The following is a 16,337-nucleotide window of genomic DNA, read 5'->3' as shown; positions in this document are numbered from 1 at the left end:
GCCACAATGGGAACTCCTGTAGGCTTTCTCCTTGATTACATCATAGGAGAATGTACGATGGTTTGGTTAGGTTTTTGGCTACTGAATCTGAATCCTAAATTTAGCACTTGAATTATACTAACTTTTATAGAGCATTGACCATGTAAGACCTCAAAAATGTTTAAAAATGCTTTTTCTTTACATTGATTTTTTTCATACCCTTATTATTTATATAACATAACCATGTAATATATATAATACTATATAATAGTTGTGTGATAATTATGCATAATTTACTTTCATTTTGGAGGGTTTCTGTAACTAAACTGCCTTGATTTGATGATTAAAAAAATTTTTTTTCTTTCTCATAAGACAACTGCCAGAACTTCCATCTAAAAACCTGTTTTTCAACATGAATAATCGCCAGCACGTAGATCAGCGCCGTCAGGGTTTGGAAGATTTCCTCAGAAAGTAAGTGTGCAGAAACTCTTGTGACGGGACAGGAGATGTGAGCAAAGTGCTTTGCAAGAGTCGAGTGTCCTATGAGCCAGTGGGGGAGAATGTTAGCCCTGCTGAAAGGCTAATAACTGCTGCAGGGCGAAGCTCAGTAGTTCATTTCCTGTATTAGAGCGCCATCTTGTGGCTCACATCCTATGATGCATATTTGGGACCAGACCTTCCAAAAAGAGAACAATAAATATATGCTCCCTTAGGCTATAAAGCAGAGTCAAATTGCTTGGGAGTTTAGCTGACAAAAGTAAAATTTGCCGGGAAACAAATGTGCCTTATTAAAAAGGCACTTTTTAAAAACTCCCTTTATTTACAACATTTAGGATTGACCAAAATTAGCTCTACAATGGGCTGCTAATACCCTTCTGGGCTCCTCTAAATGAATCGTTTAGTGCTGCTCTTTGGAGAGAATGTTTATAAGAGCGTATTTATTGGTGTTGGAATAGTCCCGGTGGGTTAATAACTCTGGAGTACTTGGTGATGGTTGGTGCAGTTAAAGTGACTTGAATTCACGCTGCTCTGATTCCTCTTTTTTCTCCACTCTGGAATGCTGGAATACCCATCCCATGGGACAGTACTCTGGTTTGCACACGCCTCTGAAGCCAGACGGCCTGGGTTTAAATCTTGGTTCTGCTGCTTAGGGGCTGGGGCTTGGGCAAGTCTTTTACCTCCTCTGTGCCCGTGTTTTCCCATCTCTATACAATGGGGATAGTAATAGCATCTACTTCATAAGGCTGTAGAGAGGATTAAATGAGTTAACGAATGTCACGCACTCAGACTGACATATCATGAGTGGTAGCCAAGTATTGGCCGGTTATTTTAATACACTTAGACATGAAGTAGCGTTGAGCTCATTTTTCTATCTTCCTATTGTATAGAGTTTACTACACGGTACCTTAGATCTAGCCTGAAATAATATACCGCCCTCTCCGCATATGGCTCACTCAAAAGGGTTTGGCTATTGTTATGTATGCATGTGAACACGAGTGCTTACTGCTCTTAGATGGCATCATGCCTTTCCTCTGAAGGGGTCATGGAGACGAGTGGAAACATCCCTGACTGTGAGTTGAGGGAGGGCAGGAAAAGGAAAAGAAGGCGGAAAGGGTAAAAATGACCAGAGACGAGAAGCACCAATGCACCGTGCCACCTCTCAGGAAACCTCCCCGTGGTGGCCTCAGGGCTGTCACTGGCACGCCAGAACAAAGACCTGGCCGGGTTTGCCCTGCCCTTTCCCTTGGAGAATAGCTTTGATTTTAATTGTCTTATGAGACCCAGGTGGCTGATGGCCTGTCCCTTAAGATGTGGTCCCCGCAGCTAGGTTTGCAGAGTGGCCTGTCACCCCAGAGACGGCTCAGGGAAGCTGCAGACTGGTCATCACCAGTGAGGCCTGGACAGGGCCAGTCAATCCTGCAGCCCCTGTAAGCGTGGGGGAGCTGCGTATGTTCTGTAAAGAAATGTCCTTATTTGAGGTCAAAGGACAGCATGTGTCTCTGTGTTTGGTGAGGCCCAGGGCTTGTGTTTTTTTTTGATCAGGAAGCACTTCATTTTTTTGAACGTGACTTTTGCTTGCACACTTGGTCAACCAAATTCATGTTGGAGTGAGAGTCGTGGGGCTGCCGTGGGGTTATGCTCAGTTACTCCCGGTTCTTTTTTGCATGACGTGCCGTTTGGCAGTTTGCTGGTTGAATGTGATGCGGAGGTCAGAATGGAACGTGTCCTGGGTTAGGGGCTCAAGGAACTGAGTTCCAGGACTCCTGTGAATCTTGGCTTCCGATTGTTTTCTGGGTCTGTGACCTTGGAAAAGTCCCTTCATTCCTGTGAGCCTCGGTTCTCTATAAAGAGCGAGGCAGTACAACACATGCACCGCCAACCTCACGGATAGTCGCGTCATTCAGATGATGGCTGGGAAAGGACTCTGAACACCTTTTTATTAAATGGGACTGCTTTGGACCAGGCTGGGTCCTGGGGAGGTAGAACTGCGCAAAAATGGACATACAAAGCTCCTGGTTCTCCTGAAGCTTCCATTCTAGTGGGAAAGCAACTACATACATATCAGGGGCTGGCTAGATTCATTACGATTGCGTCTGGATTATCATCCCGAAGTCAAATCTTGAAACAGACCCCAAGTTCTCTTGTGATGTTACTTGTTTCATTAGGGGCTGGGAACATTAATCTCCCAGCTGATGAGTTTCACATTAAAATGGAAAGCTGGTCCTTTTACATGGCTTGAACGGCTTGAACCTGAAGGAAGAAGGAGTCCAATACGAGCATGATTGGATTCAGCCCTGAACGAAATGCCCTGCATACGTGGCCCCTCTAGATCCTCCCCACCCTCTTTTCTTTCTTTTTTTTTTTTTGTCTTTTTGCCTTTTCTAGGGCCGCTCCCGCGGCATGTGGAGGTTCCCAGGCTAGGGGTCGAATCAGAGCTGCAGCCGCCGGCCTACACCACCGCCGGCCTACACCAGAGCCACAGCAACACGGGATCGGAGCCACGTCTGCAGCCTACACCACAGCTCACGGCCACGCTGGATCCTTAACCCACTGAGCAAGGGCAGGGATCGAACCTGCAACCTCATGGTTCCTAGTCGGATTCGTTAACCACTGCGCCACGAAGGGAACACCCCACCCTCTTTTCTGTGTCTCTCAGATTCTGATGCATAGCCCTCCAGCTATGTCTGATTTATGTAGAAATAGCGACCTTGCATGTCATTGCCCCTGGTGCACCCCCTCTGTCCCTGCAGCCTAACTCTGCTTTGGGAAACTGGATGTGATTTGTGTCGCATCCATTGTGTCCTAACTCCAGCTTGATGTCCTCTGAGGCCCCGTGGGTTACTAATTAAGTAGGGCCACCATCAATAGCTTGGACCTTGTTCGTAGAGCACTTCGGGAACTTGAGAGGGAAACACCACAGCGTTAAAATGTGAAATATATGCTTGTGTTGTAGATTTTTAGCATGTGTTTTTAAAATACTTGTTTTTTATATAAGTTTTGAAGTTATGAACCAAGAGTGCTATATGTGTCCAAGCCCTTTGAAACCAGAATGGTGCTATCTCTGCACATGTGTGTGTGTATGTAATAATATTTTTTTCATTTAAAGTCATTTGGGAAGTAATAAATATTTCATAGCAAAGTACATATCCAGGCCAGTCTTCATAAAGGAATTAGAAAGTAGTTTCTTCAACGAGGTGCCAAAGAAGAATAATTTATACCATGTTATTGAACACTGGGTATATGTTTAGCTTTTTTGCATGTTTTAACTCAATACTTAAAACAGTATTCGGAGTCACATTCCATCTAAGTTGTATAGACAAGGTTTTATAAGAAAGGTGGAGGCACGGTATTAATCCCAGTAACTCGCAGGTTTGTAATTAGAATTCTTTTTTGTTGTTGTTTTAGGGCCGCCCCCGTGGCATATGGAGGTTCCCAGGCTAGGGGTCCAATCGGAGCTGGGACCTCCAGCCTACACCACAGCTCATGGCAATGTCAGATCCTTAACCCACTGAGCCCAGGGATCGAACCCACATCCTCATGGTTACTAGTCGGGTTTGTTACTGCTGAGCCACAGTGGGAACTCCTATAGTTAGAATTCTTAAATGCTAGCTAAATTTGGTCAGTATGATTCTGAGATTTTCCGTATATTCATTTTTCCTCAGTCTTGACTATAATCTTCCTTTTGGATTCTCCCCCCACCCCGTGCTAATTTTCAATTGCAAGTCGCATTTACTAATAGTTATGAAAGAAAGTTACAGACTGAATTATAAACTCTGTTGGTAAGTCTCTGATGATGAAATTGGCATTCCCGCTAATTGTTTACATTTGCTCGCTGTCACAAATGGGCACCAGCTCTCTTTGCCGAATTCATTAATACAGCTACATGTACCTTTCAGTGTAGACTTCTGTATTGTAGTGTGTATTTCCTAAAAATCTAAGGAATTTAAATTAAAAGACTTTTTACAGAAGGACACCATGGAAACACTACAACTACTTTTACACAAACACCCCCCACACACACACAAGTTTTATGTCTTTATGTTCGATAGAGGGCACCACACCCCCCCCCACACACACAAGTTTTATGTCTTTATGTCCGATAGAGGGCACCACAGCAAAGATCCTGAGTGTCTCCAATGAAGATGTGTAGGTTTTGTTTTTTTCTCATGGTAAGAGGTAAACAGGCTGAATGAATTTTTTTTTTCCTACATCACACCACTCCCCTTCCGCGTGTTATACAGGTGTGTGTGTGTGTGTGTGTGTGTGTGTATGTATCATTATATTGGGTTCCGTAGACTCAGGGCATTCTTAGGATTATATGGTTGTGCATAGCTATGTATGGTCTCAGCTGAACCCATATATAATACACCTAATAAAATCATGTTGAGGAAAACCAGATTTTTCAACTGTGTTTAATTCAAGGAAAAACAGATTTTGCTTTGTTTAAAGTTGTTATGGAGAAAGGAATAACGTTTGACTCATGTTGTAAATACCTTTTCCTAAATTCCTTTAAAATTCTAGAGGCTATTTTTTGGTTCCTTTTATAAAGGCTTGAAAGTTGTATACATGTATTTTTTTATGGAGGCTTATAAAGATGGCATTTTATGGACTGTTTTACAAAGTACTCTTTATATTCAGGTCGAAGGTGATTTTCTATTAGATTTGTTGGTGGAAAATGTGGCTCAAGGATGACTGAGGTCAAAAGAGGATTTAATATCATGATGACAGTCGCAACCCTCTGTGATGCACAGTAAACCAGACGTGACTTAAAATGAACTAATTATGCTCACTCAACTGGATGGGAAAACACTCTCAAATTTTTGTATTTTTAGTTTTGAAATGAAATGCTTGACTGAAAATAAAAATCATAAATACCACAAAAATTATTTTTGTTTACTTAAAACTCACACCCATGATGTATGGTGGCGTAAATGTAGCCAGAGAGACAGAGGAAATTCCAAAAACCTAAGCTGTGCCTGGCAGATGTAGTCTTTTTGAACTGAGGGCGGGTGTGGGTGTCCCCTTTCTGCCCACCTCTCTCTCCCCACCAGAATGGGGAGCTGTGTATGCTGGGCTCCCGCTGGCTGTTCACCCATGTGTCCTCCAGGTGGCAGTATGAAGCAGAAAAGAAAACACTGGGAAATAATGAGTCTAATGTACAGTAAAATTGGAAATTGAATTATAGCTCAAGAAAAAGGACAGTAGCCTTGAGGTCCCGATCAACCTGGACTCTGATCACTTTTGTTTGCTGTACCCATGTGTTAGGTTACTAGCAAGTTAATAACAGTGTGGGAGCAGTTCAAGGCTCAGTAGAATTGCTTTAGACATGAAATGAAGCTAAAATGAATTTGTGTCCAATATCATTGGCATTAGTGCTCATTACTTTTGTGGTGTAATGCCTCGAACCACCTAAAATCAATTTTAAAGATTACCCATTATTTTATAAAGAAAATAAAACACATTTCCAACAGAAACAAAGCAGTAAGGATAATCCTATGAACAGCTACTCGGAACATTGCTGGCAGGAAACCACTGACAAAAGGACACAGGAAACACTCTGTTCAGACCTCACAGTGGATGCAAGTTAGTATTAATGGGTCGTTGCCATATAAATCTTCTCTTGATTTGAAGCATTTAAAACAAGAATGGTAAACATTTATAAATGTAGAAAATAAATCTCAAAGAGTAGTAAAAGGGATTTACTATTTCACTACTCGTACTTGGTCCATTGATCTTTATCATGTGATGTGGTTATCTTCTGGAAGAAGCCTGGCCAGAGGACATGGACTAGTCTTTAGCTGCTTTGCTTAAGACTGTGCCTTTTTAAAAAAGCACAAAGGTTTTCCTTTTCCTTTTAGTAGTAGGTCAGTAAAGCGTATCTTCTCAAACTAGATTTGCAAGCCTGTTGGAAACAAAGGGAACTTTGGTTTGGATACTGTGCATTTTTAGACACTTGCCTTCCTGAAGCAGTAATTCTGTTTTATTTGGAAGACAGGGAAACATTCCAGAGACCTGGGGTTTTAAGCAAATGGATATGAATGGCCAAAAGAGATTTATTTTTCTCATTACTTGTTTAAACAGTTCAGGATATATGGGCCGAAGTACATAAGTTTATTTTTCATAGATCTGTTTGAAAAATCCCACATGGGGTAGAATTATATGTGGGTTGCCGTGTTTCAGTTTTGTCCCCTACCTCTGACCTTAGTGTCCCGTGTTGCATCCTTATTGGACTATGAATAGAGACTAAGTTGTCATGCACCAAAATCTTTGCTTCAAAGATAAAACCAGTTTTTCTTTAAATATAGGGTGTTCTTTGACTTACTCTCCTGTTCTAAGACATGCGTTTCAGAAAAAGACACACCCACCGATACATGAATTGGAGCCTGTGTCGATTTTGCTACAGGGTGGTTTTAATTCTCCACGTAGTTCTGATGCACTAGCTGAAATCTGTACTCTCTTTGTAAACTTTGATCTTGAATGTGGGAACGCTTGTGTGGACTTATTACAAAATTATATTTTAATTACACGTATGGCAAAATTGGCCGGGAGCAGTTTTACTTAGTGACTCATTTGAACATAGGTACGCAGTGCTGCTGAAGATCCTGGAGAAACTTCTAGTCGATCTTAAGCGTTCAAAAAAAGGCACCGCTCAACTGAGTGCCTGTAAATATATATATATAAACAGACTCGTAAAGTTTGAGAATGTCAAACATGCTGAGAAATGTATTGACTTTTTAATATAGTTTTTAATAGTCGTTGAAAGGTTTGCTGTTTCGTGACAGCCTAGCCAATAAAGATCACAGAACTGACATGCTGGTTGGCAGTAAATTTTTTTAAAGTAGACTAAATTTCTGTGACCATATAAGCAAAATATTTCCCTAATTAATCCACATGGCCATAACAGATGGTTAAATTGAAGAAATGTCCTTGAAGTTATTCTTTTAACAGATGTTCTTAACTATTAGCTTCATGTTTTTACTCACCCAAATTTCCAAATAATTGAATCAAAAGTTAACATATGCTTTCATCCCTTTAATAGGCAGAGTCCGTAATTGATGCAAAGTTTGCCACAGCCGAGAAATGACTTCCGATGTTTGTCTGTCTCCTGCCCTGTACTTGGCCATCCCTGTCCCCTGATTAGGTCTTCCTTTTCCCTTTCACACAGGGTCCTACAGAACGCGCTTCTGCTTTCCGACAGCAGCCTCCACCTCTTCTTGCAGAGCCATCTGAATTCAGAAGACATTGAGGCCTGTGTTTCTGGGCAGACGAAGTACTCTGTAGAAGAAGCAATTCACAAGTTTGCCTTGATGAACAGACGCTTCCCTGAAGAAGAGGAAGGGAAAAAAGAAAATGATATAGATTATGATTCAGAAAGGTATCTCCTTGCATGTTGATTCACTGTGTACGTATTTATGTGACACGGCGTGCACATATGCATGTGTGGAGATATATACACACTTCACTTTTTTGTTGATGTCATACTAAGATAATGAAAAAATTAATTGACTGAGATTTTATTGAGCTGTGACAGCTCATCATAGGAGTCTTCACACACACCTCCACACTGAATTAATGAATGCGGTAGAAATTCAATTATCTGCATTCTGATTATGTGACTTTCATTTAGTCAGACTTGAATTATTCGCGTTTAAATTATCTAGCTAAAAAAATATCCAACTGCACTCCAAATGGCTAATTAAAAGTCCAAATTTCCTGTCTCTCTTTGTGACTGGAGATAATTAAAGTTCTCCTCTGTTACTCAGCCTTTGAGTGTGTTGTGAAAACCAATTTCCTCTTTTTATTATTTTCCCCCTCTCTTCTTTTCCAGTTCATCCTCTGGGTTCGGACACAGTAGTGATGACAGCAGTTCACACGGATGTAAAATGATCACAGCTCCGCAGGAATCCTGAAAAATAATTCCAATGTTACCATTCTAGGAATAGCAAATTAGGTCCCGTCGCAGAGACGAAAGCTTGCGCATATTCTCTTCTTACCTAAAGCTCCCTGTCATGTTAAGTATTTAAATTCATAAAGATGTTGTGTTGTTTATTAGTGGTATTTTTATGTTGTCCCACTTTGGCTAAGCTTCTGTAAAAAGCTACGAGCCTGTGAATGCAGCACTCCCCTTGATAGGCGCATACTGTTGGTAAAACAAGATCCTGCCCTCAAATGAAAGGATGTATGTGTTTAAAAAAAAAAAAAAAAAAAAAAAAACTAGTTGATTTTACTGCATTTTAAAAGATAGGTAAGTAGGTAGCATTTAAAATCCAGATAGAGCCTTTCTGCTGGTTTCGCTGGGGCGGTGTTGGCCGAAACACAGCAGGTGTGACGTTAGCCACCTCGGCAGACAGCCTGCTTCTCAGACAGGCAGCTGGTATTTTGTGGGTACCTCCCCTGCCCTTGGGAAGACGCTTTGCTTTGGGGGGTCTTTAACTGAAATATTTGAAGAGTGTTTATTTAACCTTTCCAGTATTCTCTTCCATACTTAGATGGAAAATGTATCTTATGAATAGAGACATGTTAAAATAATGTTTACATCTTAGAAAAAGCCAGAAATAGTGCTAGACATTTTGCTTATATTTGCAATATGTAGACTCAGAAATGCATTTGCATTGTCCAGAATCAGCTTTCACATGTGGTTTCTGGAAACAAATAATTTGTTTTCATTATCTGTGTGTAATTAGAATTACAGGTTAACGATTTATCTTCTGACTTAATGTGCAATTTCTTATCACAAGAGAACTTTCTGTGATGGTCAGTGGTGGTTAATTGTTCCTTATCTTTAAGTTAAAAGTGGGATCTTAAAAACATTAATAAATTTTGCCAATAAATATTGCCATAATTTAGAAAAGGATAGGAACTTGCTAATTTCAGAATTAATTAATTTTTTAAAAAGCCCTTTCTTTTATGGCATCTGCCTGAGGATTGGTATAATTTGATAAAAATGTCTTTTTTTTAGTGGCCCAAAGATAAAGTGTCTTAGATAAACTACATTGAACTGCAAATTTCAGATGAGGCAGAATTTTATTGAGATAATTGTCTAAGTTTCTTCCTTGTTGAATGGTACAAAATATCCCTGAATTTAACAGGAAGATATTTTTACATAGCTGGGATAACTTGTTGCTTTAATTAAATGTTACCTCACCTCATTTTAACTAGGAATTTAAAAGTTACTGCATTATTTTAAGTCTTTGAAATGCTTTTATCTAAGAACCCACAGAAAAAAAATTAGAATACGAATGATTTCCTTAATTTTGCCTTTTGTTTTTTCTGTTTGGTCTAAAACATTATTGAACTTTGTGCAAATATTTTGATTTAATGTATCTTGGACCGTATTACTTTGCCATCTAAGACATATTAGTTTAATACAGGACAAAAAAAGATTCAGCAATTTTTTTTTTAATCTTGCTAACATGTAAGGTTTGCCACCCATTTGAGTGCAGTCCCCAGCTCCTTGGCAATATGTACTTGCATTCATGTTATTTCTGTTTTACAGCAGTTTTGAAAAGCATATTACGTGCCACCAATTGTCATATAACGTTTAGATGATGCTACCACAGCCATCAAAATTGATATTAAGTATTGCCTAATACTCTGGTATGTAAACTTCATGAGGTCATCATTTTCACATTAAAAATGAAAACATCAACTTTGGTTTGTTGCAGCTCTTATTTTATACAAGAGAATGTATTTCTTCTGCCTTAGATCTAAATTCAGTGTGTTTTTGAGTGATCTGTAATTTTTAACGAATAATTTTGGTAAAACTTGGTTAATAGTCACTATAGTTGTGTACATTTGAGGCTTTTAGCTTTGGTTTGGTTGTTTTGATATCTAAGCACTGGCTTCTTAAAACTGATTTTCTGCAGTTGAGAGATTTAAATGAACTTCAGCCCCCAGTGGCTTTCTTGCTTTGTTCAAGTCTTACTTTCCTCTGGCATATTTTTATAAAGCTTTCTTGAGAAAAAGAAAACAATTACTTGAATAACTAAATAGAATAGATGTTATTTAAGTCTTTTAAATGTAACTTAAAGAATCCTCATCTTGGATGCTTTATGATTTACATACAGCAAAACTGGCTATTTCCCTGGCTGACTCTGCAAGGGCAAGACTATTCACCTATAAAGCTAGTTTATGTGTTCTTTTTGAGAACTGGTATCATATGTAAGCCAAAGGTGTCAACAATGAAAGCCAACAACCTGTTACTTAGGGCTTCTTTTAAGGTCTCACTTGAAAGAAAGTGATTTAAATTCTAGTGAAATTTTCCAGTTTTAAAAATTACTACAGAAAAACAGAAATGTTAGTCTTTAAGTAGTTATGTCCCTTAAGATAGTAAATACCTTGCAGGAGCTTTTCATGCTTAGTTCACATTTTACTGAATAATTAAATACAAACAAGTGATATGCAATAACTATTGTAAGGCAAAAGAATAAAATGTCTTTTATGGCTATTAAGAATTGAAACAAATTCATTTAGCTTAACTACAATTACCATTATATCCAACAGTAAATTGAATGTTGTTTTGAGTTCAGTTTATGGTTTTTTTTTTTTTTTTTTTCCCGTGCCTAAGGATTCATCATTTTTGAGCTACTGTGGTACAAAAAAAGGTTTTCAGTATTTCAGCTTTAAAGGAAGACCCTTTTCCAAGAAAGGCCTCTAAAATTTTAAGATAAAAACATAATAAGAATAAAGAGCTTATTCTATTTCTCAATAGTTTTCCTCTTAATATTTAAATCACTTAGTAGGTATCCTCTGAGTACAATGCAGCATCTTTCGATGGAGGATACAATCTATTTCAATACAGTTTTCTGCTTTTGTTGGGATTGTAGACATTTATTTTATATATATATATACACACACACACATTTTCAAATACAAAAAGCTGTCTGAAATTAATTACTGCAATCTGACATTCAAAGCATAGATACAATTCTCTTTGCACATAAAGGTCATAAGACATGAATACATTTTTAGTGGAATGGAGTTCAGAAATCTTAGGATGTAAATAAACAATAATTTCTTTAAATTTGAAATATTTACAAAGGATTTTGGCTCTCTTCTTTGCCGTATGCATCTCACAAACGAGTCACCATTGTCCCTTTTAAGTCAGACACAATTGCTCTTCACTCTTGCTGGAAACTTTTCTAGATCATTGTTATGAACAGTGCATTGGACACTAATTTATTTTAGCTGCGCAAACTCTGGTAGTTAATGACCCTTTTCTCTTTCTCCACAATTCCAAAGAGTTCTTTTCAAAAGATAGAGAGGAAACGAGAAAAAAAAAAAATTAAGCTACGATTTTCCGCTGCATTTAAACTCTGGTCTAAAGACACTATGCAAATGGTTTATGCTAAAGAGGAAAATACCCTTTCTCCCCCGACGAGAAGTGTAGATGCATCCAAAACCCCACACCGCTTGTCTTTGCTGCAAGAGGCACAGCACGGGCATAACTTGTGGTTGTGTTTTTGCTGCTTTCTTACCTCTGGGCCTTCTTTATAGCTCTGCCCCCCCACCCCACCGGCGGCGGCGCTCCCGCGGCGGCACCCGGGCCGCCTGTTGGCTGCGGCGCCCGGCCGGCTCGCGCACACTCCCCGCGCCGCGGCCCGCACACGCGCGCTCCCGCCGCCTCCCGCCTGGGCCGCTCTGCCCGCGGCGGCGGCGGCGGCGGCGGCGACTGGGTGGCAGGTAGAGAGCCAGCCGGCCTCGGTTCGGTAACCCATGGCAACCGCCCTGGTAACCCATAGCAACTGCGCGGCGGAAAGAAAGGAGGGGGAAAAAAAGGGTAGGGGGGCGGCGGGTGGTGAGTGGGAACAACAACCGCAAAGAGGCACGATTTACAGCACCGACCTGCAGCGCCCCCTCCCCTGCCCACCTGCCTCCAACGTGGGCACCGCGAGGCCCCCTTCCCAACGTTAGAATGACAGCTTGGCGGCTGGAGAAAAAAATAAAAAATAATATGCAGAAGAGCCTGGGGGGGCGGTTGATTTTGGTGCGGGGGAGGGGAGCTTTGAATACCGATGACCCCCAGGGCCTTCGAGTTCACGGAGCCAGCCCCGCCGCTCGGTTGGGTTTCGGGCTTGGGCTGGGTCAGGGAGGCGGGTCCGGAACCCGGGGGGCTGCGGCGCCGGTTCCCAGTCTAGGGCTGGACCCGAGTCTTTGTTCTGTAGATGCTCGCGCGGCGCCGCGGCCCCAGCTCCGCCGCCCGGCCCGGGAGGGGTCGACGAGGAGCCGCAGGCCAGGGTGTGGCCGAGGCCTGGAGGGGCCCGGGAGCGCGTTCCGAAAGTTTCATCTGGGCACGCACCTCACACCCTAGCTGGCTCCTCTAGTCTCCCTGAAACCCGCGGGTGGGCGCGCCATCGTGTCAATCTCCACGCCGCCCCTTCCGGGGAGGGAGAGGACAGATGCGCCAGGTGGCGGGGCTGGGTCGCTGGGGAAGAAGCGCGTGCCTCTGGGTCCAGAAACGGCCCTGGGTCAGGTTTTAATGTGTGTTTGTGTGTACGTAGGGGCGGGGGGTGGTGGGGAGGAGTACGTGCGGGAAGAGACAAGTCCCCCACCCGGTTAGGCCGAGCTTTCTTTACCCTAGAAACAGGCTCGCAGCCGGTGGCAGACCCCTTGCAAGGCCGCCGGCGGACAGAGGGGGGCGCTGCCGGGCCAGCACGGTGGCTGCGGCAGTCGGCGGGGGACCGCGCCGCATCTGGGGTCTGGCTAGCTGTCTGCGTGGTGGCGAGGTGGTAGGGCTCCCAAGTGGAAAGAACCCACGCCAGTCGGTGCTTGGGAACATAGCTGCTCGTTTGTGTATTCGAAGAACACCCATCCCTCAATTAAGGTGATGCAGGCAACACAACCAGAACGGGTTTCATTCGATACAGAACACCTAGGTAGATAAAAGGTCCACTCCACCGGAAAATGTAGTGGGATGGAGAGAGATTGCATAGGAATCTGGACTCCTGTAGTTCTAAATCCAGATCTAACTGGTTGTGATTCCAGGTGCATTTTGATGTCTTAAGAAGATTAAGCCCCAGGTAATTTCTGAAGTCCTTGGAGATCTTAATCATGATTTATTCTCCCTCTGTAGGTGTGTGCCAGTTAGAAATACAAATAGCAACGTCCTCCGCAAAGACCTGCACAAGTATAACACTGCACACATTTGTGCCATACATATTCCTGAAAAGGTGATTAGGTTAACAGTGGGGTTTATATATCTAATAATTTTTTTTACTAGTAGAAAGAGAAACTGGCTATGTAAAGAATCTGCATGTAATCTTTTCATAAAGGAATCTTCCGAATATATATTTGTGTTGCCACAGATCTCAGGGAAACTTGGTTTATTTTACAAACATGCACGTTCTGGGCTCTGCTGCCTCCTGGGTACCAGGTACAAAGGAGACTGCAAACTGGGTATTAGACCTGGGTAAACTGTAAAAGATAGCTTGCTTGCCCTGGGATCCATTCAGTACAATCCCAGCCCTCTGCATAGTGGTGTACTGGGAGCCCTGTGCTGTAATTTAATTTTTTTTTTAACAAAAGCAATTACAGAAAAGTGCAAATTTAACGTGTGACATTTAACATTTTGCCGTGGCAGGCAGCCTCCACTTAAATGGGGCCTTTCTGCAGAACAACAGGAGCCAAAAGGCCTTGTGTCATGGAGTAATGTAAGACACAATCTGGGCTGCAAACGCACAATGAATCGGGGAGGATTTATGTAATTAATTGACCAGTCTTAACCTGTTATCGTGATGTAAGGAATTTGGAACTCATTAATTTGGGCTCTGACAGATTTCATATTAGAGCTGGCAAATATGGATTGAGCCTCTTATTCTTGTAGCAGCTGGAATTTCCATGACAGTGAGGATTAGTGAAGAAGACCTATTGCTGGAGTCAAACTGCCTCTTTGTAATCAGTAGCCCTACTTTGAATTAAAAGGAAAATGAAAAAAAAAAAAAAAAAAAAAAAAAAGGGAAAAAGCCTATTACCTGGCTGAAGGACTGGAAGGGGCTGGTGCTCATTCTGCTGGTATGTGTATTGAGCTCAAGCATCTGCAGTTGAATGAAAACATTAATTTTAATCATAAAGTTAGGTGGTTTCTCAAGCACCTTGAGAGAATGAGAAGGTAGAAGGATCTCAGGGTCAGGTGTGGTATTGTTGTCAGTTACAAGGGATGAAAAGACCGAGCCTTTGAATTGCCTCTCTGAATTGCCCCACAGAGGCGTATGAAGAAGGACATAGAAGTCTTACAAGGGGCAAGTGGCATTTCTTGAATGTCATATCCGCAGATGAGCAGTTCAGAGCCTTGAAGGAGAAACGGGCTTTCTCAGGAGCCACTGACTGTCTCCTGGTCAGAACTCCTTCGTGGATCCCATGAAACGAGAGTTCACATAATGAGCAGTTCGTCGATAATCTAATTTGTGCCATTTTCACAGTGTATGATGTTTAATGAATCACCCATTTGGAAATGTCTAGTTTCTTCTTTGAGATTTTAAGAAAACCCAGTAAAAATCTAACTTTCATTTTCACTCTCCTTGACAATCAGAAAAATGCTAGGTTGAAAAAAAATGTCCCAAGATTAAACTAAGTGCTTTTTCTTTTCCTTCCTCTCACAATAGGTTTCCCCTATTGCTGTGCAACGTGATAAGGTTAATATAACAACTGCCATAAGGATCATTAATACAGGAAGATAAGCAAAGTTGCACGTTTAAAACATTTTCAGGGTATCATTTGCCTCCTTCTGCTGATAAAAGGAACTTTGGTAACAGGCAGAATACAGGCACTGAATATTAACTTTTTAGCCAAAAAGCCCAATCGACCTTTTCTAGTATGTTATTCTTCATAAACACTCCTCAAAGTGGGTACTGACTGCCCTTGAAATATGTTTTTAAATTTGTATATTACCGTAATTTCCAGTCAAACAACTTTAATTTTAATATAAAAATTAATGTTACAATGTGACTCTTGCAAGAACAAAAGGATCGCTAGTCTCCTCTCCCATTTGTTTTTGCCATCTCCATTCCAACCAAATTCCAAAGTAAAGAATTTTTTTTAGTTAATGATAATGGGATTTGATCTAACAATGAAGTACTTGGTACAAAGATTTGTTTTGTGATTATCTCGTCAAGGAGTGATTTCTTCAGCTTTGGTTCCATTTAAGCGCATATGCATAAAGATAAACACTAGAAATTTACATCAATATATTAATGTTATCCTTCACATTCTCAATGTGCAAAAACGAGCTAGTAGTTGTTTTGGTATTATTATTTCAGTGGGAAGGCTGTGAAGATAAACAATTGATATCAGCAAGACTTGGATAACTAGCGTAAACCATGACAAGGGCGATTAATAGTGTGTATAAACACACTTCAAATTTGTATACACGATCTCAGCTCTCACCTAGGGATTTCTTTGTATTTTTTTAAAAGGGTAATTTGTAAGTTGACAATCACAAGGTTATCAACTCATGTTCTGTGTGTACTGTGTATATAGTAGGGGTATGGACTGGACACTTTGAAGCATGATTTACCCAAGAGAGTGTTGACAGGAAAAAAGTCTGGTGAATTGGGTTCTGACTCTGCCACTAACCCATACCCAAAGGCAGCTCCCCCGCCCCCTACCCCGGGTCTGTAGACTGCACTTTCCTCATCAGTATATCAATAAGACTGAATAGAGAACACTTTAATAAGAGTTACTAAAAAAGAAGAAAGAAAGAAAGAAAGAGAGGTAGGGTGGAGGTTTCCATTCTCTATTAAATTATTTCTGCAGGACTTCTCAGTGCCTTTCATACACTGATAGACAACACGTGTGTGTGCGTGCGCGTGCGTGTGTGTGTGTGTGTGTGTGTGTGTGTGTGTTTGTATAGGGGGATACTG

At 41.3% G+C, this 16,337-nt stretch overlaps 1 protein-coding gene across 3 annotated transcripts in view; it reads left to right on the top strand.

Annotated features, from left to right (window-relative positions):
- The window catches only part of SNX10 (sorting nexin 10), a 78,409-nt gene extending 68,280 nt beyond the window's left edge, over nucleotides 1-10,129 (top strand). For all 3 annotated transcript variants that reach the window (XM_021079049.1, XM_005673306.3, XM_003134848.5), the window contains 3 exons: nucleotides 352-450; nucleotides 7,646-7,855; nucleotides 8,309-10,129. In XM_021079049.1, the coding sequence (XP_020934708.1) occupies nucleotides 352-450; nucleotides 7,646-7,855; nucleotides 8,309-8,390 (391 nt within the window). In that variant the 3' untranslated portion in view covers nucleotides 8,391-10,129. The remainder of the gene's footprint in view (nucleotides 1-351; nucleotides 451-7,645; nucleotides 7,856-8,308) is intronic.

The sequence above is a fragment of the Sus scrofa genome, chromosome 18 (genome assembly GCF_000003025.6).
Source record: "Sus scrofa isolate TJ Tabasco breed Duroc chromosome 18, Sscrofa11.1, whole genome shotgun sequence".
Lineage (NCBI taxonomy): Eukaryota > Metazoa > Chordata > Mammalia > Artiodactyla > Suidae > Sus > Sus scrofa.
This window is presented reverse-complemented; position numbering and strand designations above follow the sequence as displayed.